Here is a 23,192-nt window from a genome sequence, read left to right on the forward strand (position 1 = left end):
CCGCCAAAGTGCATTCTAGTGCTGCATGTGCCATACACTTTCTTTTTGTACCTCGAAAAATCCAACTACAGTGTCAGGGCTCAGCTCAGAGCTCCTTTGTGAAGCACCCTTATCCTTGATCTATAAGCAGAACTAGCCACTACCTTCTGTACCTCCATGGCACTTCCTGACAGTTCTACTATACTGCTTTGTAACATGATGGTTTTCACGTTAGTCACTGAGCTTAAGGTGTCCGTGGTCTAGTGGGGTGCGCAATATGTTATCTTTCCCATTTGTTGGCTAGCCACCAACTGGCTAGCATTTTGAAACTTACACTCTGGATCTCCCCAGTGCTAATATTCTATGATTTTGAATATTATTTAACTTTTCCATATACAGAAAATAGTGTATGTCACAGGCTGAGCACATGATACTGACATCATGTATTATTCATATCATTCATGTCTTCACCGTTGTTCAATATCTAGCACTCAATAATAACTTAGTAGGTGCTCAATACATTCATTGAATGAACAGATGAATTATTTCCTAGAAACTGATGAAAGACTGACTTAGGTAGAGGAAAAGTAGAGAATAAATCCCTGTCTTTCAATTCTTTAAAATTATTTTCTTGAAATAATTGTACTGAACTAAACTTCTGTAGCAATTGAAACTGCTTCCTTCAACTGCTACAGATAATTATCAGTTACACATATTATACGTAGTGTTCTCTACTCCACAAAGCGTTTCCTGAACAATACAAACGAGCACACGCTGGCACGCTTAGAGCAGTTAGGTCCTAGCAACAGCAAGCCAGTCGTCCTACAGAATATAGTCCCAGTAGCCTATATAGAATAGATTCTGCAGTAGCCTGAGACCATTTCTGCTGGGACCTGGACAAGTACTTACCTTTCCTGACCAGGCAACTAACCAACAGCATCACCTGGGTTTATACTGTTAACTTCCAACTTCACCACTTCCTTCCTTCCTTCTCCAATACTTCCCAGTCCTTTCCCCAGTGTTTTTTCATCTTTTTATATATATATTACCTTGTTTTCACTTATACTCCAATCCTATAACCAGAAAACATAAAAGAGTGAATAACTGGATGGCTATTCTCCTTGATTAGGGCCAATACCTTAAATATTTTCAAATTTTCCATATAAGATCAAATTAGACACCAACTCTGCTATTATCAATGCTCTTTTCTTTTATGTAAATTAAATGAGCTTAAATGGCAATAACGGTGATGACACAAACACCCATGTTTGCTTTAAAGTCTTTATTCTCCTGAATATAAAAGACAGAAGTCCTCTTAGGATATAACAGAGTTCTTTATGTGGAAACATTATTTTTTTACAAGTGAAAAAATAAATACCTTTTGGAATAAAGGCTTATATGCTAATATGTGCCATAAAAAAGTAGAGTTTTAATATCTGACAAAATGTCTGTGCAAAGAAACAAATGCATAAACACATTACTGCTACATTAAGGCAATATGAAAAGTATACTCAGAAATCTCAGTAAAGTGACAGTGTAGCTTTCTAGCTTTCAGTTAGCTAGTATTGCACCCAAAACAGTCATCTAGGTTTCCCGAAGTCCTGGAAAACCCACAAGCTGACCAACATCCAAAATGCCCAAGTGGGAGTGGAAAACATGATTAAGGATATAGAAACAAAAAACCTGAAACCCCTCTTAAGACAGGGACGACCAAAAGTTAATATTTAAGCATTTACCAAAGAAAGCATACAATATCTAGGTACCTATAATAAGGCTGTACAAGGCTCGATGGCTCAAGCAAAAGCGACCCACTGGGTGAAGCTGGGGCAGAGCGCGGGGAGGACTGAAGAGCCGCCCTTGTTTGCATACCACGGAGCGTCCTCAGTGAGCATCACCCTCCCCTCCCAAGGAACATGCTCCCTTTTCAATCTTAAAATAAAACATTCCACCAACTCAAGAGGCCCAAGGAGTGCTGATTACTCCACCAAAATCTTTTAACCAAATTGGTAGCATTTTACCATTGAAAGGCTTGGGGGTGAGGAGAGGGCGGGAAAGGAACAGGAAGCCACCCCACCGAGTTACTTGTTTTCCACCACCCAGACCAGTTTAAATCTGACAACTTTGTCAACTTTTTAAAAGTCACAGAATTGATTTTTAAATGTTTGCCTTCCAATCATTCTTGAACAAGTTATAAAAACAGAAATGTCACTAAAATGTCTTTTTAAGAAAAATTTTCCTATTAAAAATGTTGAGAGCTCTGTAACCATACTGAACCAAAACCAAAACCAAAATCAAAAATAAACCAAGAAAATTCTTCAAACCAATTCTTACACAACTGGCTGCAGGTAGGAAGCTCACCTTAGACTACATTATGGAGACTTACAACATCACTTCCTAAAAGGTACCCACTTTTTGGCTATGGCACCACCTAATGACATCAGACATTTCACTTATTCCTTTACTGGATCATAAAAAGAATGAAAGTCCGAAGAATGTGTCAGTGTCCCGAGCTCTCCCTGGTCCCCACCACGGGCGGTGCTGATGGCATGTTTTGGTGGTGAGGAGTGTTGGATTGTTTTTCCTCGTCCTTGTTTTAGAACGCTGCATGGTAGATGGGTGTTGGAGTACTTACTTTCTCCACGATCTATCATTTTCATAGTTTCTAACAGTGCAGTTCACGGAAACACAGCCGGTCCAGTAAGTGCACAGCAGATCAGATGATGGCCAGGTTGAGAAGACTGGTGTGAGTCGGAAGATAGACGTGCTGAACGTGCTCCACCCGCGACCTGCACACAGGACACGACTGCGAAAGAGAAGCCAACAGTACCTGTTAGGCCACCTTCAGTCTGTCTCGCCAGTGTTCACCTGCGGTACCCATTACACTCTGTATTGTTTTCTAAACAAGTTGTCCTCACAGTTATTTCTGGCTTTCAGTTGGTAGAGATCTTTGCTTCCTAACCTGTTTGAAAGTTTACACTTTACAAGGGATTAAAAGCAAATATTACAAAAAAGGATAAACCGAAGGAAATGAATTGGGGTTTTTGTCAAACACTAAACTAGGCATAATGAGAATCCTGAAGACTTCTTGCTGTGCAATGAGGCTGTGGTCCCCACGTGGGCAGATCGCACCCCTGCGGCAGTGATGCAGGGTGTTCTTCCAGAGACTGTATGTGCTGACCAGGGGCTGCCTCAGGCCAGCATTACTGGCCTGATGCTACGCGGCCAGCAAGGGTGGCTCTGCTCCTAGTCCCGGGCTTCTCAGTAAGCACGGCCCCTCCTTAGCCACAAAGGGAGCCTTAGGCACAAGAACAGAAAAAGACAAACCCATGACCACCTGGAGGGAAGGAACTTGTCACAGCAGCATGACCTACTCTTAGGAAGGACACAAGCATTCTGTTGGCTCATTATGTAGCTCTAAAACCAGCTCTGAAACTAGCACTTTCTGAAGGACTAGATGTTATTTAGGGCCAGTTTTATATAAAACCATAGTGAAATTTAGCAAACCATTCTGGGACATGAAGATGAACTGAAGAAATTATTCAGTTCTTAAAGAGGAAATATAAATGCAAGAAAGGAAAAAAAGTACTATAAATGATGTGATTTTTGGGGTAATAATATTAAAATGAAGTTTGATTTGCTAACTAAGAGCCATTCCAAAGGGCCCCTAGAAGCAAATGTATTAATAAAAATAAATTAATTACAAATGATCACAGAGTAAATAAACTACCCATGGATAATTGAGAATTAACTAAACTCTAAGTATTCTTTCTCAAATATAAGGTCCAGTACAAATAATGCCCCTTTTTTATTACAAAATCTTTTATTACAAAATTTTAACTATGTACTTCTGTAACCTAATAATATCACACTCAAGCACACCATATGACATTTTAGGTGAAATGTTCAAATTAAAACTATAAATTATTACACCCATTTTATTACCCTACCAAACACGTGCAAGAGGCCTTACTTCTGCCAGACCCTGAACTTTAAGTAAAGACCATCCTCTCAAGTGTCAGCAAACAGGAAGCAACATGAGATGGAAGAGAAAGTCCTGGGCCAGCCCTCAGGAGGCTGGGATTATATCCTCGCTCAGCCGCTAACTAGATGCCTTACCTGGTGAATCTAAGCCTTGCTTCCAGCACTTGAAAAAGAGTCTAGGGTTTAGACTAATTACATTGTGGAAAACAGAACCCCAGTCCAAAATATTTCAAAAGGGCTCTACCTTTCAAGTCACCAAATACAAAGACCCAGCCAGGTGCAGGGGGACATCCTTGGTTTGTGCGTTAGTGAGCCAGCACCTGGCAGGGAGCAGGAACTCCCTGTGGAGGGAGGGGTAGGTGAGGCTGCCAGGGAAAGAGCCGGCAGACACCCCTCACCTGGAGCTGGGCGGCACAGCTCTCACAGCACACGGTGTGCCCACAGGGGCAGAAGGCCGAGTTGATCTCCTCCCCGCAGCACAGCATGCACAGCATGGCCTCCTTCAGCTTGCGCAGCTTCTCCTGCAGCACTCGGGTCTGCTGGCAGCTCAGGCCCTCGCAGCTCCTGCAGTTCATGCCGCCCTCCGAGGACTTCAGCGGTGAGCTGGGAGGGCTGTGGTCGCTTCTCGAGACGAGGTCCACAACACCGGCATTGTACAGAGCCCTCCTGGCGTGGTCATACACCTCCTTCGATGTTCTCTTAATATCGAAGACATACTTCTTGCCCAGGTTAATGTTTTCATTCAGAAACAGAGATGCCAAGTGGCCCTTCAAGTCTCGACTGTACTGCATCATGACGGCACTGGTCACTGTGTCACACCTACAGGGAGGGGTCGAACAGCCACCTCAGTACAGACAAGCCCGCCTGTTCCCGAGATTCAGTCCTTCCAACACTGCCGTGAATGAGAACATTCGTGTCAGCAGACATTGGTATTCCTATTTGCATGCCTGAAAGTAAATATATTCTTCCAGTTCTATGTGTGTTAAAAATTTCAACGATTCTCTGATACAGCAGCCGCAAACTTAGGAGACAGGGAATGTGCCCCTCTGGCTGCAGCGACATGAGCCACAGTCCCAAGCAGCTTGTGGCAAGAAAAATAAATTTTTCTTTGAAGTCTTGGTTTTATGTTAAACATTTCTACAAAGTTTCCATTCTGCTCCACAATGTAAGTATCTATTTTAGCATAAAAAAGGTTAAGGTTACCTGCCAATTAAATTTCTTAGCTGATTTTCCAAATATTTACATGAAACCACAACTCTACTTTAAATCACCCTTTGAAATGACAGCATCAAAACCATTACGAAATGGTTTCCATTTCGTAACCATTAAAACAATCCTTACGATGTAATGACATTCAGCATAGCAGCCCTCCCAGGAGCTTGGAGAGGGCAGGAGGCGCCACTCTCGGGGAAAGGAGGTGCTGTGCGGAGGTAGGGGAGAGGTAAGCTGGGGAGGGTGCTGCCTGCAGCTCGGGCCCCTGCACTTCCTGTGGGCAAAGCAGGACCACGTTGCTAGGGACTCCACAGCTGCAGTAGAAATGAAGTGTTTCCAAAGCAGCGATTTCTTAAATACAGTACAGGATTTACTGACACAACGATGCCAGAAACTAACCGTAGGAGCCCGCTTGTCACCTGAAAACCATAGAGCTGAGGAGGGACGCTAAGGTTACCAGCAATACGTGCCTGTAGAAAGCATGTGTCTCCGTGATTGCGCGGTAGAGCCCGCTGGCTGCCCTGGTGCTGATCATCTTAAACAGGAGCACGATGCTGTTGCCAGACTCCTTGGTGACGGTCAGGTACACATTCTTTCCTGACTGGGTGGCCATCTGCACTACGGGGTAAGCTATCCTGAAAGGAGGAAGAGACAGGTCAGCAGGCCCAGAGGAGAGATTTGTCATCATGTGTGCACCTGAACTGGATTCTCACGTGCTCGGGGCCAGCAATAAACCCAGATGCTCTGTGAAGCGCTGTGCTGTCTGGTGATGAAGGCGCACTGAAAAGCAATCGTGGGTCAGTGGACAGAAGTGCTGGAGCAAGTTTTCGGGGGTGTGTACATGTGTGTACAGGTGAAAATGAGATTCTTATATCAGTGAACTACTTGGCTGAAAAAATATTAAGGCTGCCATAGCAATACTTTTTAGTTTGTATTTAAAAAAAATTAAATAGTTACTGAAGCCTGAATAAAATGAATGTATGTATTCCTTATTGAAACTGTACTCCTAAAGGAAGACTGTTCAGTAAATCCTGTTCCATTTCCTATATTCATGATCAGAGTTACGAAAGTATACACATACGTAGGTCTAAACAAATTTAAGACTTGGGTTACCTGTTAATTGGGCTGAAGTCATCTTTACAAATCGAAATTCCTTCAGGTCCCACTCCTATAAGGAGTCTCTGCCCTTCGCTGTCCCTCACGGAATGCCACTCTATGCCATAGTTTTCCATCGCTGACACAATCTGTAAGACTTGGTACTCAGCAGAGGCCTGGCTGGTCCCCTCCAACTCCTTATGCTTTGCAACAATGCTGTAGGACACCCAAGAGGCAGAGGTGGACAGAGAGATTAACTTATGCAGCCTTTACAAATACACCTACATCATTTTCACTACTGAATTCTACTGACACTGTCATTTATGAATCACAATAACTGAAAGCTACAGATTACTGAAGTTTCATTCATTTAGAAAACTTACAGTAAAATACTTCTAAGGTACTACTGAGGAGCATGACTATTAAATATTCAGTAGAAAAACTATTGGGGATACTGGATGAGGGCAAATTGAAAGAATTATGAAAATCTCTAAAAATACATGTAAGAAATTTGTATGTACAACTTCTCACCTATTTCTCTACATTTACTTTGTAAATTTCTTTAAAACACAGCATTACAAGGGATTGATTAGATTGTGTGCAACTGAAAAAAATGAAGGATTTATTTTATCTGTTGTGGCGGACATCCTCTAACCTAGTCCTTAAAGGCCCCCACCTCCCGGTGCTCTCCCCCTTGGAAATGTCCTTCATTTGAGTGTGGACTGGATTAATGACTTGCTTCTAATGGACAGAAAATGGCAGGATGATGGGATGTCACTTGCTTCTGAAATTAAGTCACGGAAGGATTCTGACTTCCATCTTGGTGTTCTCTCTTGCTCTGACTCGGACTGCTTGTGCTGGGCGAAGCCAGCTACCACGTAATGACAGAGCTCCAAGGAGAGGCCCATGTGGTGAGGGAACGAGGCTGCCCACAAGGCGCAGGTGTCAGCCTAGGCGAGGGTCTCAGGTGAGCCTTCGGTTGAGACTGAGCTCCACCAGCAGCTTGATGGCAGCCTCAGGAAAGGTCCTGAGCCTGAGAACCCAGCAAGCCTGACCTCTGACCCACAGAACTGGGAGATAATGTTTGCTGTTTTAAGCCACTAAGTTTTGAGGTAATTCGTTACTGAGGAATACATAACTAAGACACCTATGTTAGGTTTCTTGGTTTAATCCTTGCTGGGATGAAGAACATTCCAGTATACATGGTAGACTTTGATGCCAGGAGACTTGCATTCTTAAAAGGTCACAGATTTTTATAATTCACGTTATATAGCATTCTGTATAATGGCATTTATTTGTGTCATTGTATGTTGTGTTTAAGAGGTTCTTAAAAAAAAAGGCTAAGAATCTTTCAAAAGTTGGTTAAAGTGGTCAATGGCCTAGTCTTAACCTCACAAATTATCTATATATATCATAGGTTCATTTTCTCCTGGAAATTCTTACCAATTTGCTAGATCTATGGGTATAAACACTAGCCTGAACTGCAGGTTCACCTGTTCAAGGCTGTGGTAGAAAGCTCCTTTGCACACAGCTCCTCGTAGCTGTACTTGGCAGTGTTCTGGTTGTAGTCTCCAAACTTGGTCTGGGCCAGGAGGGCGCTGAGTTCCACTGCCTGCTCTGGGGAACACTGGAGGTGGCCGGCCAGGAGGGCTTCCTTGATATGCAAGAAAAAGATATGCCTACAAAGCAATGCAAAATGAGATTATACTAGGAACTAACTTGATACCAAACTCAACCTGCTCAACATTTTCACAATTCCTTTTAACTAAGAAAAACAGAAATTTTAAGAGCCACCCTCAAAATGCTTAGAGAACATTTTTTATAATGAGTATGTTGGCAAAGGAAGTCTAAGCACTCGGTTTCTCTGGAATAAAAAGTGTAACCCAAACCAAAACGGATCTAGGTTCAGTAACACTCAAGTTACAAAATGTGAAATCATTACACCCAAATTTCTGCATTATAATTTTTAAAATAAATAATTGTAATCAGGAAAAACTTTATCTTGACATGGAATTAATATCTTAATGCCCTCAGCTTTATTCAAATGACCCCCAAATCTCTTTTAGCCCAAACTTCTTCCCTAGGAATTGGATTCAAATGTCCAGTTGCCTGCAGAGCTCTGCACTGGGATGCTTTCCAGTATTCCACTTTTAGTTCACTCAAAACCAAACTCACTTGTCTTCCCGACCTGCTCTAGCTCCCCGTGGAAACCACAGTCTGATTTGTTATTTTTCCCAATAAACTCACTTTTGACTATTACTCTCATCTCCGCCTACTTTCTATTTCTGAAAACTTAAATCCAGCTCTATTCTTCCCACTTTAACCTCCTCTGCCCTACTTGCATCTTTAAACTGTCACGGAATTTACAATATCCTCTACATCTACGCCAACCTTTCTTCTGGACTCTGTGCTGATCCACTTTCCAAGCTTCTGGGATATACTTGCCTTTTCTCTGCCTAAAATCCTTCAAGGGATACAAAAGCATGCTGTCAGCAGGAACCCGGGCTTCTCCACCCTTTGGCCCCACACCCCCTGCCATTCCCTCCAGTCACTACGCCCAGGGAAAGGAACGATTCCCTGCTCCTTCTGTCCTGAAGGCCATTCTTTCTGCCTCCTCATTTAGCTACCATTCCATCTATATCACATGCAAATGACTTATTCCTCTATTATTGTATTTGACACATCCTTACATGTGCCTCTGAAGTGCCTCTAACATCAGAGAGCCCCATAAGTGTAAGTAAAAGTGTATACTATCTGTTTATACTCATCCTCACCTTAGTTTCAGTCCATTTGACTGTCCTAATTGTATTGAATATTCCACATTTACTAAAAGGTCTCAAGAGAGCACATAAATATCCACAAGCAGACTGGCCTAGGTTGTAAAAGTTGTCTCTGGCGAATGTATAAATCTAACCTTCCTCTGATGACTGGGTATAGCCTCTCAAGCGTGCTCACATGCCACAACATTCCTTCCATTGACTGATGAGCTATGACCACTGGTGAAGCTCTGAACACTGTTCTGAACCGAGTGCGTGAGATCAGCTCTGCACTTCCGCTGGACACCCCACTCCAGCCCTCAACACGGCCTTTACTCGCAGATCAGTCTGTGCTGGCCGCTCCAGGTGGGGGGACAGCATGAGAATGGTAGGAAAGAAGAAGAAAGTGAGACTGGAAGCACAGGGAGGGGCTCTGTTGAGAGTTGTCAGGCTGACAAGAGCCATTAATCTCCTTTTAAGAACTGCTTAAATGTAATGTTTCCTGCCTTCTGTAATGATAGAGAAACGTTTCAAATGATCAGACTCTGCCAAATACTACGGTTTTTTCCCTTTATTCAAAGTCCCTATGAAGAAATCACAGTAAGAATGCATAATAGCAATGAAAGAAGATAAACATGGTTTTTATTAATCCAAACATCTGCTAGTCTTTAAAGTATTTCTGACATACTGCTAAACTGAGAGGGGGGTCCCTACTGGGGCAAAGAAATAACCACAAAATAACTTGTTTTCAAATAGCTATCTGAGGACTGGGGCCTAGCAGCCCCACACAACGTTGGTGTCACAACCCTGCCTCAGTCCTCTGACAGCTTTTCAGATGCCCACGCAGTACACTTCACCTCGGTTAATGTGCCTCTGTCTCTGTGTTCATCAGGGCAGACATTAGTAGAAATGAAATCTGAATATATGCTTACATTAAAGAAGAAATTATGCGCTGAAAGGCTGTAAGGGTATCACCACAGGCTAACTCTTATCAACTTAATTACTGCTTATATGTGAAAGTGTCTTTTAAGTTATTTACCACGTATCAAGTTAGAGACTAGTTTCTGCTCTATTGAAGAGTAAGTATAGCTTGCAAAAGAGTTTCAAAATCGATCCATTTTCTTTGTCTAAGCTGTCCATGCCTACTTCTGAAGAGACAGCTGCCAAAAGCAAAGGCAAAGCAGTAGTAACTAAATATTAACAGGCGGTCAGCAGCCCGAGTGATGCGGATCCTCTTTTGGCATGTGGGTCAGAATTAAATAGCGGGTGGGGACAATTGGCCTTTTCTACATACTCCACATTCTAGGCTGAACGGCAATCATTACCCTGTGAGCAGAACTCTCCTCCTTACTGTTGACATAAACTTTCCACGGCTACAGAGCAACCCTTTCATTTCAAGTCAACAAATACTTAGTGTGCACTCCCTCTGAGCCAAACCCCACACTGGGGTTACCGGGCGAACAAGTCCGATCATTCCTTTTCAGATGAAACTTACAACCTTTTGGAGTGAAGTAACACATCCTATCAAAATAATTCCAGCCACAAACTGCCTTTTGGGTGACCACTTTATGCTCTGCAGGAGGACAGCACAATGGAACAGTGACAGCAGAGGTCACCAGCTGTGACGAGCCATCAGCAGACTATTTAATGCGCTCTTTCGAAGAGGGAGGAGGGCAGAGGACGCAACACATTTCCAACAAAGATTCCAGCCATCATGGCTCAATAGTTAGGGATGGCTTTGAATCCAGTATTTTCTCCTATTATTTTTCTACAGAACCATCTGGTCTGTAACTATCTGGCTCATGGATTCCCCCCTTCCCTTTTTTGTAAAGTGGGTAAGAAGTTACCAATCGTATCAATAACAAGGAGATGTGGTTAAAGAAGTCATGCCTGCAATGAATTGTTTTTGTTTTTTTATCAAAGATTAAAAGTGGTTGACATTTCTAATTCAATATTAGACTACATGCTAGAATCACAAACCGAATGGAAGTCTTTGAAAAAAACAATTTTCTTTGTCTGAAGCAAATGTCTGTGAATGTGTCCTACAAATACAAGTTCAAAGGGCATTTCCTAAACATTCTCCTGGTTACACCTTATAATTCATGATTCTTCAAGTTTCACCCAGTTACTAAGAAAGTGGATATTTTCAATATACGGTTCGCATTTTGGAGGCCAAAGTGAAACATTCTGGCTAACTTATATCTTTGCATTATGGGTGCAAATGAATTCACACTTACTGCAGCATTACGGAAGATTAAAAAAACGAAGTGGATATAAGAATATGCCAAATTTTAATTAAAAAAAGAATCACATATTCTTAATACATTTCTGTTTCAAATTTCTATTCTAAAAATTAATTCTATTTCCTATTCTAAAAATTAATTTCTTTCCATAGCTTTAAGGAATTGAGTCATTTTTCTTTTATGAATTATAATCAGAGAACTTTCCTCTAAACACTGGCTTGACTCATAGAGAAATCACCTAAAAAACCAAAGTAGGACTTTCTGCAAACCAATCGGGAGTCGTGTCTCTGCTCCTCACGGACGGTTAGACGGCTACTCTCAATTACTGCCCTCCAGGTATCTTTCCAGTCACATTATTTTAAAGAGCTTTTTGTGACACCAATGTAAAATAACTATATCCACATACACCATCCAACTCAAAATGTAAGTAACTAACCTAAAGCATCTTTAAAATGGCTAACTAGCTATTTTTAAAAACTCTCTAGTCTCAATAATTGAATTGTATTTCTCCCCCCAAAGACCTGACTGAACCTGGCCATCCCTTAAGTGGCTGGCTTGTCCCTCACCTACTGAGACCCCCACCGAGACAAAGAGTATGCCTGCCTCAGTCCAGTGAGTCATTCACCACATCAGTTTGCTTTAAACCAAAGCCTGCCAAGTTATACTTTAAAGGCATCAAATCAAAACAGAACTGCTGGGACAGTTTTTCTGTTCTGTGGGAAACAAAAATCATTTCAAGATGGATCATAGCTGGAATCACGATGCTTTTAAACTGAAACTGAGGAGAGTATCTTCCTGGCATGGGGGGAGGCAAAGGTTTCTCAGGACGCAGCAAAATTTGTTAAGAAAAAAATGGACAAATTAGACTTTATCAAAATTAAAAAATTCTAATCAAAAGGCATCGAGAAAACAGGTAAGCTACTGGAGAAAATATAGTATTTACAAAACACATATGTGACCAACAACTGGTATATGAAAAGAATTTGTGAGCTTGAAAATAAAGGCAACCACTCATGAAAATGACTTGTAGCTATCGATGATACTTCACGAAAGATGACCTACAAAAGCCAACAGACACATGAAAAAGTGTTCACATTATTTTTTTAAATCCTCACCGGAAGATACGTTTACAGATTTGAGAGAGAAACATCAACGTGAAAGAGAAACATCGATCAGTTGCCTCCTGTATGTGCCAGTGGGGGATCAAAACTGCAACCTAGGTCCGAGCTCTGGGAATCAAATCTGAAACCTTCTGGTGTACGGGATGACCCCCCAATCAGATGAGCCACCGGGCCAGAGCAAGTGTTTATACTATTAATCCAGAGAGACATACAAATTAAAACTGAAGGCTGGCAGGGATGTGGAGGAACCGAACTCTCAGAGGCTCTTGGTGGAAGTGCAGGATGGTACTAGGGCTTTGGGGAAAGGTCTGGCAGTTACTGATATAACTAAGCAGTTGCCTCCTCTATGACCCAGCTATTCCTGTCTTAAGTATTTACTCAAGAGAAATAAAAACACATGTCTACCAAAAAGACTTGTGCTTCAATGTGCATAGCAGTTTTATCCATAATAGCTGGAAAACAGGTCTTCATCCGTGGGCACATGAAAGAACAAATAGCAGTACATTCACACCATGGAAGACTATCCAGCAATAAACAGGAACAAGCCACTGATACACACACAACATGACATCTCACAAAATTCATGATGAAGAAGGCAGACACGCGAGTTCGCACAGCATGATTCCATCTACGGAAAGCACAACAGGCATAACTAATCTACGCTGAAAAAGCATAGAACCCTGGCTGTACAGTGGGGTGGGTGAGGGTGGGGAAGGAGGGTGGGGGCTGACTGCAGAAGGGCATGAGGAAGCTTTCAGGAGTGATGGTAAATCTTGATAAGGGTTTTGTTTAAAGGGGCACACCCATTTGTCAAAAACCCACTAAATGGTATAATTAGAATGTGTGAATTCCATATGTAGATTTTATATCAAAAGGAAAAAAAGAACTGTAGGCAAATATTGAGTTCTAGTTAATGACATCCACACTGAAGTATTTAGGGGAAAGTGAATCTACGCCCAATTTATTTTGACAAGGACTGAAAAGACTGATAGACAGAGAGATCAAAAATGGATAAAAATGTGATAAGACAAGTAAACTGTTGATAGTAGAATCTAGGTGGGAGTATTGAGTGCTTACTGTAAACATTTTCAACTTATCTGTATGTTTCACGAGATTGAGGGGAAAAAATACTAATGAAAATCCCTTAGGGTCTGGGTTCAGAATTCAGATGACTAGCTATAGCTAAAAGGAACCATCAGACCTACACTTCATGCAAGGCTCGCAATGGAGAAACCTGTCACAGCCAAATAATTACCGAGTCAGGTCTCCATTCAGGCTTAATGAAATCTCTTCAATGCCCAAAACGCAAAATGGGAATTACTGACAAATTTGCTCCCCCACAGGTTAAATGATCTGGAGGTGGGGGAAGGTAGGAATGGGAAGGACATCCCCCAACTTCAAAAATGACTACAACCCACACCAGAAGGATACTATTACTTGGAAGCATAACATCTGCACTTCTAAAGAACATGATTACTCACCATAGATACCTGCTCTTGGCAAACAACAATCCAGGCACTCCATGGTTTAAAAGTGTTAACTACAATCTCTGTCTTATCAATCTAAATTAGTGGGGAGTGCCACCAGGTCTGGGAGAAGTCTGGCACCAGGCTGCAGTGGGACACAATTAAAGAATAAACACACCTGGTCCCACGGGGGCTATGCACCAACGGTCCCCCTGATCCTGACGCTAACTGCCATCTAAATCTTCAAATCGTATTTAAAAATTATATGGTCAAGATTCAAAGTTCATTTTCATTACACAAAAATCAATTCCTCAATGGTCTTAGGAGACTTCATACAAATACTAAGTATCAGAAATTCATAAAGAGACTGAAGGCATCCAGATGGGAGATCTGTGGCCAAAATAAACACATATCAATAATAACACAAACCTCCTATATTCTGAGCAAAAAGAAAAAGAGAAATTAGAATTCAGATATTGAGTACTTTCTTTGGCAAAATTATACATCTTTTTATCGTATTTACTTTCCTGGAGCCTATTTTGTGTTTGGGAACAAACAAAACAAAACGATAAACAAATGCCCTAGAGGGTGCGTGGAGAGGGTGAAAGCAGCAAATGAATGCTAAGCACTGAGCAATTTCTTAACAGAGAATAATCACTACAAAATGTGTTTTAACGGTGAGGTTTCTTTCCGATAGCTTCAAACTTTTCAGTTTATAGAAGCAAACTGGCAAAACATTTCAATTTCTGTAAGACAATCATCAGTATCAGTTAACCTGTTTTATTTCCAAGTCCTTAACTCATTGATACAATGACTATTTATTCCTAGACTCTGGGGATACAATGTGGATCAGTTCCCTGTTTCATGGAATTTAGATGATTAGAGTGGCTGACAATAAACACATTGTCACATCAGTAAAGGCAGTATACGCTCATTAAGTGCTACAAAAGAATGTTACGCTATGTCTTGGGAGAGTTGAGTCTCCTAGGCAGGCCTAGCTATGGCTTTCCTGGGGAGTGGTGACTGAGCTGAGGTCTGAAGGAAGACAGGATTTAACCAGGGCCAAGTCCCTCGTCACTGCTCACATCACTGAAATCTTGATGCAATTCAATGTTCAGGATCGCAGCATTTCCATAAATATTTATTCAGTCCTCACCAAGTCCTTATGTTGGGGCTGTTTCTTGGGAAAGAGAATTCTGGTGTTGGTTAGTCTTAACCAAAGCAGGAGTGCCCCTAGCAAAGACAGCAGAGCCGTTCTGAAATGTGGCACACTCAGAAGAAATGCATTTTATTGACAGTGGATGGTGTAATTACCCGCTCTGAAGATGGAGCATATAATTCCCTAATCTCTGGTTTTGAAAATGTTGACAAAATCTGGTCTGAATTGCTGTGAATACCCAAGAGCCTTTGAAAGGCAAGAATTCAAAGATTGTTATTTCAGACCTACTTCCAGAATACATTAGTTTCACTTTTGGAATCCATATTATGGTAAACATCTGCTGGAAATACCTGCTGTTTCCATCTCTGAAATGTGCCAGCTGAGTCTAAACCAGACTCTGGTTACTTTTCCGACCTCCATTTAAGAGCAAACATAATAATCTGGGTAAAGAACCAAATCTACAATTAGACCAAATCAGAGACCAATTAACTCTACATACCAATCTAAGACATTTGATACATTTTTTCTGTCTTCAGAGAAATGTATTAAGGAAAATCTTATAGAGAGGAAGCGGAAGCAAAGAGAAAAAAAAATCTATTGATAGAAGAGATTCTAGAGACAATTGTGTCCCAGGCTTTCAGTTGAGCTAAAAGGGCTGGTTCAGTCTTTGAACTCTGCATACACTGGTACTGGGCGGCAGAGCTGGACCTAAAATGTTGGGCTTCTGCCTCGACCCCAGTACCCTCCTGTTACAAACAGGCTTTCCTGCCTTGCATTCTCACAGCAGCCTCCCTAATCTGATGCAAACTAATATTGATATATTAACTGGCCCCTGGTTAGGCCAGCTCTGCTGTGAGCAGGCTACTTTAATTGTCCACGGAAGACAACTCAGCCAGGATATTTCAGCACCACTTAATAAACAGTCCAGGCACTGTCGGTCCACCAAATGCACCCTTATGACTGGACTTAAAGAGAGTAAACAATCACCTCTCATAACTGGACTGGTAAAGCTGAGTTTTCTCACTACATAATCACATCTATTTTACTTTTGTGCCTTTTTATATAAATAGTTTTAATGAATAATTAAACAGCAGTAAGTTTATCAACCAGTTTTATCTTGCTAACATAACATTAGGGGAAATAAGTATTTTGTTCTTATAGGATTAAGCACATAAAAACAATGCTGATTGTGTAACTAAACTGGATGCAATACAACTTCTGATCCCAATTAAAATGTACAAATGTTAATTACAAATCACTTTATCTAGTTATTAAGGCAGAATGCTATATAAACTTTAGGTGTCATTTTCTTAAAATTCTGTGTTTCAGACACCACCACAAAAACAACTACAATTCACCAATATTTTAAAAGTTAGTGAAAAGCTTAGATCCTACTAATTTTTCAATAAGATTTCAAAAGGATCTAAAATCAATTAAAATTACCTAGTGTAACTAGGTATGTGCATTCTCTGAGTGCATTAGGCAAGAATCTCAAGAGTCAAGTCAATTGAATCAATAAAGTAGAAAATTTGATTCTAATTCTAATTCACAAAATGTCTCTATTTCTTGCATGAATAAAATAGATTTGATGATAGTCATTAACTCAATTATAAGAAAGCTCAGGTAAAGACCATCTTATAGTACACTTTAAAGCTGTAAGCATTCATTATACAAATGTATTATACTATTATAACCACAGCCATTGTTTGAATGATGTATTTGCTCCTCCAAACTGCTGCAGATTTAAAAATAAATTTGTCATCAAAATAGATTTGCATCTGGAGGCCCTGAAATCATGATTACAAAATCATGATAAAAGTACACAATGAAAAAATAGTGATATATTGTGTTTTATATATATTTTTTCTCTTACTTGACTGACAATTGTTATCACACTGAAGTGAAAAGTGGAAGTTTTCACAAATCAGCTTTAAGTAAAAAACAACAACAAAACCCCCAAAACATTCTGATTCGCACAGACAACCAAAACATCCTTAAACATGCAATCTCTTGGATATTTTGCAAGACATTTTTAGGAGCACTAAGAATTCCATATACCAGTTACTTCAGAAACAAAATTGAACATTTCTTTCACTCTTTAAAGCTCCATAACAAGGCAGAGATTTCAAATTCAAATGAGCAGTATTTCCAAATATGTTTCTATCAGTTCTTGGGTAAACAAACAAAAACGTGACATGTTAAATACTCTTAAAGTGTACGGTTCACTCATCATTACTCAGAATTTTCACACTCACATTTTTCATGAGCACTGCAAATTTCCAAGCCAAAGGTTATGAAAAACATTAGAACTCAGACCCAAAGTTTGCTGCATTTAGAATTACTTGTCCTTTTTTCTTTTTTTCCTTCCTTCCTCCCCTCCCTCTCCCTCCCCTCCCCTTTCCTTTCCTTTCTTTTTGACATGCCACTGTATGATTTAGGTCTCTTGCATTTCAGCAATAAATATTAAACACTTGTTTCCTAGTGTGGCTCATCCTTCAGAGAAGTATTACCATCAGTCCAAGGGAGAAAACATTTTCAGTTTGAAAGAGGAAACCACATGCTCCAGGTATTTACCACTATTGGTGGTTTTCTAGAAGGAAACGATCTAAACTCAGCACTCCTGTGTAACATACCAGGGGGTTGGAGTTCGGTTACACTGGCCTTAAAAGAATTGCCTTACTAAGTTTTCCAGCTATTTAATAACTTTTAAAATTCTGCATTAAGTTGTGCTGTAATCTGACACTAGGTTGAGGAAGTTGACCAAATTTAAGTAATCCAAGAGGAACTGCTTCCTGCTTTCTGTCAGAACAGTCTACAATGACCTGCAGTAACACTGCTGAGGCAGAGGTTAATCTCGGGCATTAGATGCTGCTCTCTGGAAGTCTCCTGGGTTTGTTCTCTCTCTCTCTGTTTCTCCCTCTCTCTCTCAGATGTGGCACTAATCTCAAGTGTTTGTAAGAATTCAACCCTGCTCTCTCGTTGTGTATAAAGACAAGAAAAAACACAAGAAGAGTTGCAAAATGTAGCTCAGGCCAACTATATAGCTCCCTTTTCATCTCAATAAAAGGACCATGACATGGAAAACTTCTAAGTTATGAACCAACTCTGTATCAGACAAACTTGCCTGTGAACGAACATCTCTGGGAAGGTGCAATGGAACCAAAGGTTTATTTGACGTTGGTTTATTTTAGCATCACTTTACCTAGTCTGCTCCTGTAAGATGAGATGAGGCTCCACGAAGAACTTGACTCGCAGTTTAAGCCGGTAAGGGGCTAGCCCATCCATCTGCTGGGAGATCCGGTTTCTCAGATTTAGCCATAAACTCTCACCTTTGCTACCCGTAAACTGCAGTCCAAAATAATCAACTTCTATAATTCCCAATCGCCTGCACACCTAAAACAAAAATGAATGCAGCCTGGATGAGCAAAATGGTCCATGTGGTCAAAGCAAATCTGATGAGTCCATGCGGGCCTAACATTCCTGCCTACTTTTTACAAAGTTCAACAGTGTTACAATTACTGTTGTAAACTGGAAGAACAAAGTTCTAAGGCTCCAGTGATGCTAAACCACTAAGTGAAGTATAGAGGCTTGTCCTTCTTTTAATACCTATGACATGGCCAATGGCAGTAAAGAAAAAGGAGCCCTCAAAAGTACCCTTCCAGAAAAGCTGAGGAGGGTAATCTCAGTGTATTTTCCTTCTTATTCCAATGATCAGAATTCCCTCCACCAGCACAGCACAATCGACACAGCTGATTTGGCAGCTTAGTATCTAGACAATTTTAAACATCTGGACTCAAAAAAAAAAAAAAAGAGGAAACATGCCACAAGTGTCAGCTAAGCTTTTATAAGAGGTTTTCCAAACATTTCAGGTCCAAGGGGTTTAGGGGCACAGCATTTCACTTGAGATCAAATCTGCTGTCTGCCATACCACTGTTCCATGTTCGGAACCTTCCCTCACTCCTAAGGAAACGCTGCGTGCTTAAAGACAACAGGAGTAGATGGCCAAAACCTACTGTCCTCTGATCCTCCGCAAATTCGGAGATGGAGGTGAACGGTCCATCTGAGAAGCAGCAAGAGACAAGGGCCCGGCTTGTCTGCCAAGCAACCCAGGACAAGAGGCCGTTTCCAGACACCTCCTCCTGAGACGCAGTTGTCATTGCCAGGCCCTGCGGTGACAAGACTGGGATCTCGCACACACCTGCAGCAGGTGTGCTGGACCGCCTTCTTCCGGGAAAAGTGCTGGGCTGGGGGGTTGGGTGGCCAGCCGCCGCACCCGTCCTCTGCGCCCCCACCCCCACTCGTTCTGGGAGCGTCAGCATGGAGGCCGCGCACCCCACGCCCGCGTGGAGGAGGGTGCGCCCGCCGGGTGCCTGGGGCGAGCTGCCCGGGGACGCGCTCCCCTCGGCTGCAGCCGCAGCTCCTCCTGGTCCCTGGCAAGTGGCGCGCCCTGGCGCCTGACATTGCCACGAGGCCCCTCCGCCTTGGGCGATCGACCGGGTCCCCACTTGGCCCTTCATCCTCACCTGGTTGAGGCAGTCCTCGCCGTTGGCTTTCGCTTCCACCTCCACCTCCATCAGCACCGCGTCCGGCCTCGTCACATAGCACAGCATGGCTGGGGCCGCTGGGGCCGCTACAGCCGCCTCCTCTTTGGTGTGCGCGGGGCTGCTGCCTCGCCACCAATCAGACCCAGTTCCGGGCTCGGCGAGGCTGACCCCCGGGAAGCTGCTGCTCTGCAGACCCCTGCCCCACAACTAGGCGGCCGCCGCGCCCTCCCGCCACCCCCTCCCTAGCCCGCCAGCCCGCGGGATTTCTCAGCCTCCGCGACGGCGCCGCACTCCAGCAGCCGGACTGCTTGAGCTGCCACCGAGACTCCTCTGATATAGCGGCCCCGCCCCCTCCGGTTGGGGTCCCCGCCAATCACAGAGGCTGCGCACGGTTGGGGTCCCCGCCAATCACAGAGGCTGCGCACCACCTCTGCCGCCCTGCCAGCCAATAGTGGCGCCCACTCAGCCTCGGCCCCACCTCCCAGCGCCCGCCCGAGTTCCCGGGGCAGCCAGAAGAGGTGGCAGCTTGCAGCCGCCGGAGTACTGCGGCAGGAGGGAGGCCCCTAACACACCCGTTGCTTCTGCCGGTTGGGCTACCCTGCGAGGAGCGACTGAGTGACCGCCCGGGACTTCGAGGGGCGGAAGCCTTTCTTTTGGGCTTGAATTTACAGTGATTGATCGCTTCCAAGCTGCCACCGTTCTTCAGAAACCTTGGGTCTCTCCAAAAATGCATTTCGGGAGGTGAAAGCAAAAAAGGAAAGGGAGCAACCCCAAAGCCTAAAGAAAACTACTTTCCTCTGGGATTTGCCACAGCAGGCTGTTGGAAGGTGGAGTGATTGTTCCTAACTTCAGACTTCGTCAATGAAAAAACAACCTAAGCATAAAAGTTTTTGCACTTGAACAGTGAGCCATAGAACTTGGTCTAATGCTTCTGTATGAATCCTCTCTAGTGTCTTCTGTTTACCTGTGGTATTGAAATCAAAACACCTTGTAGGGCACTAAGGCCCTCTCTCAGGTTGCTCATTCTATCTCATGTCTTATCTTATTCATTCATTAAATATTAATTGAGCACCTGCTGTGCTGCCTTCCAGTGTTGTAGACGGACACGTGCCCTCTCACCTTTCTTTGTGTCTAATGGATATACCTCATGATACTGTGCTGCTGAAATAGTCCCCACTTGTAGCTCCTATTCCCCTTTCCTTTAAATTCCAGTTTACTGACCTGGGAAATTTATCTGGGAGATAACATTTTGATGACTGTTATCTACTTCAGGGCTCCCCAACGGACTAGTACCAGTCAGTGTCATGTTAGGAACCAGGACACACAGAAGGAGGTGAGCGTGTGGGAGCAAGCTTCATCTCTACTTAAAGCTGCTCCCCATCGCTCACATTACCGCCTGAGCTCTGCCTCCTGTCAGATCAGAGGCGGCATTAGATTCTCATAGGAGTGTGAACTCTACTGTGAACTGTGCATGTGAGGGATCTAGGCTGTGGGCTCCTGATGATCTGAGGTGGAGCTGAGGCAGTGAATACAGTGCTGGGGAGCGGCTGCAAATGCAGATTATCATTAGCAGGGAGGTTTGACTGCACAGAGACCATAATAAATCAATTGCTTGAAGACACATATCAAAACCCTATCAGTGAGTGGCAAGTGACAATTAAGCTGCATCTGGTGGCAGGCTTTAGAGTAGCAAGTGAGATGATGTACTTCAATTGTACAGCTGCATCTGGTGGCAGGCTTTAAGTCAGAATCCAACACTTATTTTAGTCCACACATGGCGTGCCCATAATTTTACTTACCACTTCCATCCATGCCTCTTTCCTTCACTGCACACTTGTCTCAGTCACAGTTTTGGTAAGCCCACAAGCTAACCCTAGCCAAAATGAGTAAAAAGAAATCTCGCTGCTGAACTTGTTTGAAAAGGGGAAAGACCCAATGATAACACAGCAGAAGACTCTAAGACTGCCAACAAAAAGAAAGCTGCACTTAAAAGAAAAGACTCCTGCTTAAATTATGGATCCATTGCAACAGATGATTCACATTCAGCAAACCCACACTATATAATACGTGGTGACCAGCTATCCAACAAAGTCATAAAACCTTCAAAACTGCTTTGCCATGTGGAGACCAAGCACACTACATTAAAAAACAAGACTTTGGAGTTTTTCAAAAGAAAAAAACGTGAACACGAAGAACAGAAGCAGTTATTGAAGGCCACCACTTCATCAAGTGTGTCTGCACTGAGAGCATCATTCTTAGTGGCTGACCACAGTGCTAAAGCTAAGGAGCCCTTTACTGCTGGTGAAGAGTTGATCCTGCCTGCTGCTAAGGACCTTTGTCATGAATTTTTGGCAGAGGCTACAGTTCAATAGGTGGCATGTGTCCTTCTTTCTGCTAGCACCATAACTAGATGAATTAATGAAACAGCAGAGGATATTGAGGCACAATTGTTAAAGAGGATTAATGAGTCACTGTGGTACGCAATCCAGGTTGATGAGTCTATTGACGTTGACAAGACGGCAACGAAATGCTTGTTTTTGTGTGATATATTTTTCAGGAGAATGTGCATGAGGATGTGTTATGTGCACTTTTCTAGCTAACTAACACCACAGCTGCAGAACTGTTTAAGTCTTTGAATGATTACATATCAGGAAAACTGAATTGGTCATATTGTGTCAGTGTATTCAAAGAGTGGTTGCCATGACTGGACGGCTTTCTGGTTTCACTACTTGTGTCAAATAGGTCGCTTCTGAATGTGAATCTATGCATTGTGTCATCCATAGAGAAATGCTGGCTAGCTGAAAAATGTCACCTGAAGTTAACATCGTTTTGCAGGATGTGATTAACATTATCAATCACATTAATGTACATGCCCTTAACTCACATCTGTTCGCGCAGCTCTGTGAGGAGATGGACGCAGAGCACACTCGTCTCCTCTTACACAGAGAAGTGAGATGGCTTTGTAAGGGTAGATCACCAGGCAGAGTTTCTGAGTTAACAAGAACCGCTTCAGAGATTTCTTTTAGAAAAATGGTCACCACTGGCAGCACATTTCAGTGACATAGAGTGGGTCCTAAAACTGGCTTACTTGTGTGTCATATTAAACCTGCTCAATGAACTCAATCTGTCACTGCAAGGGAGAACAACAATTGTGTTCAAGTCAGCAGTTAAAGTAGCTGCATTCAAAGCCAAACTGGAATTATGGGGGTAATGAGTGAACATTGGGATTTTTGTTATGTTTCAAACATTAGAGATTTTGAAAGAGGCTGACCCAGGGCCTTCTTTCTCCTAGCTGGTACATGATCACCTATCTCAGCTCTCAAAAGAGTTTCAGCATTATTTGCCAACCACAAAAGACCCTTGAAATGGGGAGGAATGGATCTGTGACCCACTTGTGAATAAGGCAGGTGAATCGACTTTATCCATGCCAGAAGAGGATCAAAGGCTTGAGATTGCAAATGACTGTGGCCTTAAATGTATGTTCAAGACAACTTCAAATCTCCATACATTCTGGATTAAAGTCCATTAAAGGTGGAATATCCTAAGATTGCCACAAAATCACCGAAAAACCTGCTTCCATTTCCAACATGCTATCTTTGTGAAGCAGGGTTTTCTGCAGTGACAGCAACCAAACCG

General features: G+C 42.6%; 1 protein-coding gene across 1 annotated transcript; it reads right to left on the reverse strand.

Moving 5' to 3' along the window:
- Positions 1 to 1,258: 1,258 nt before the first annotated feature.
- MYLIP (myosin regulatory light chain interacting protein) lies at positions 1,259 to 19,857 on the reverse strand. Its single transcript, XM_024565463.4, has 7 exons — positions 19,536 to 19,857; positions 18,215 to 18,405; positions 7,761 to 7,946; positions 6,286 to 6,483; positions 5,643 to 5,807; positions 4,359 to 4,779; positions 1,259 to 2,782 (listed from the first exon to the last, which is right to left on the reverse strand). The coding sequence occupies exons 1-7, from the start codon at positions 19,620 to 19,622 to the stop codon at positions 2,693 to 2,695; spliced, it is 1,338 nt and encodes a 445-aa protein (XP_024421231.1). The 5' UTR covers positions 19,623 to 19,857; the 3' UTR covers positions 1,259 to 2,692.
- Positions 19,858 to 23,192: the final 3,335 nt, after the last annotated feature.

This window comes from Desmodus rotundus, chromosome 3 (assembly GCF_022682495.2).
Source record: "Desmodus rotundus isolate HL8 chromosome 3, HLdesRot8A.1, whole genome shotgun sequence".
In the NCBI taxonomy this organism is placed as follows: Eukaryota; Metazoa; Chordata; class Mammalia; order Chiroptera; family Phyllostomidae; genus Desmodus; species Desmodus rotundus.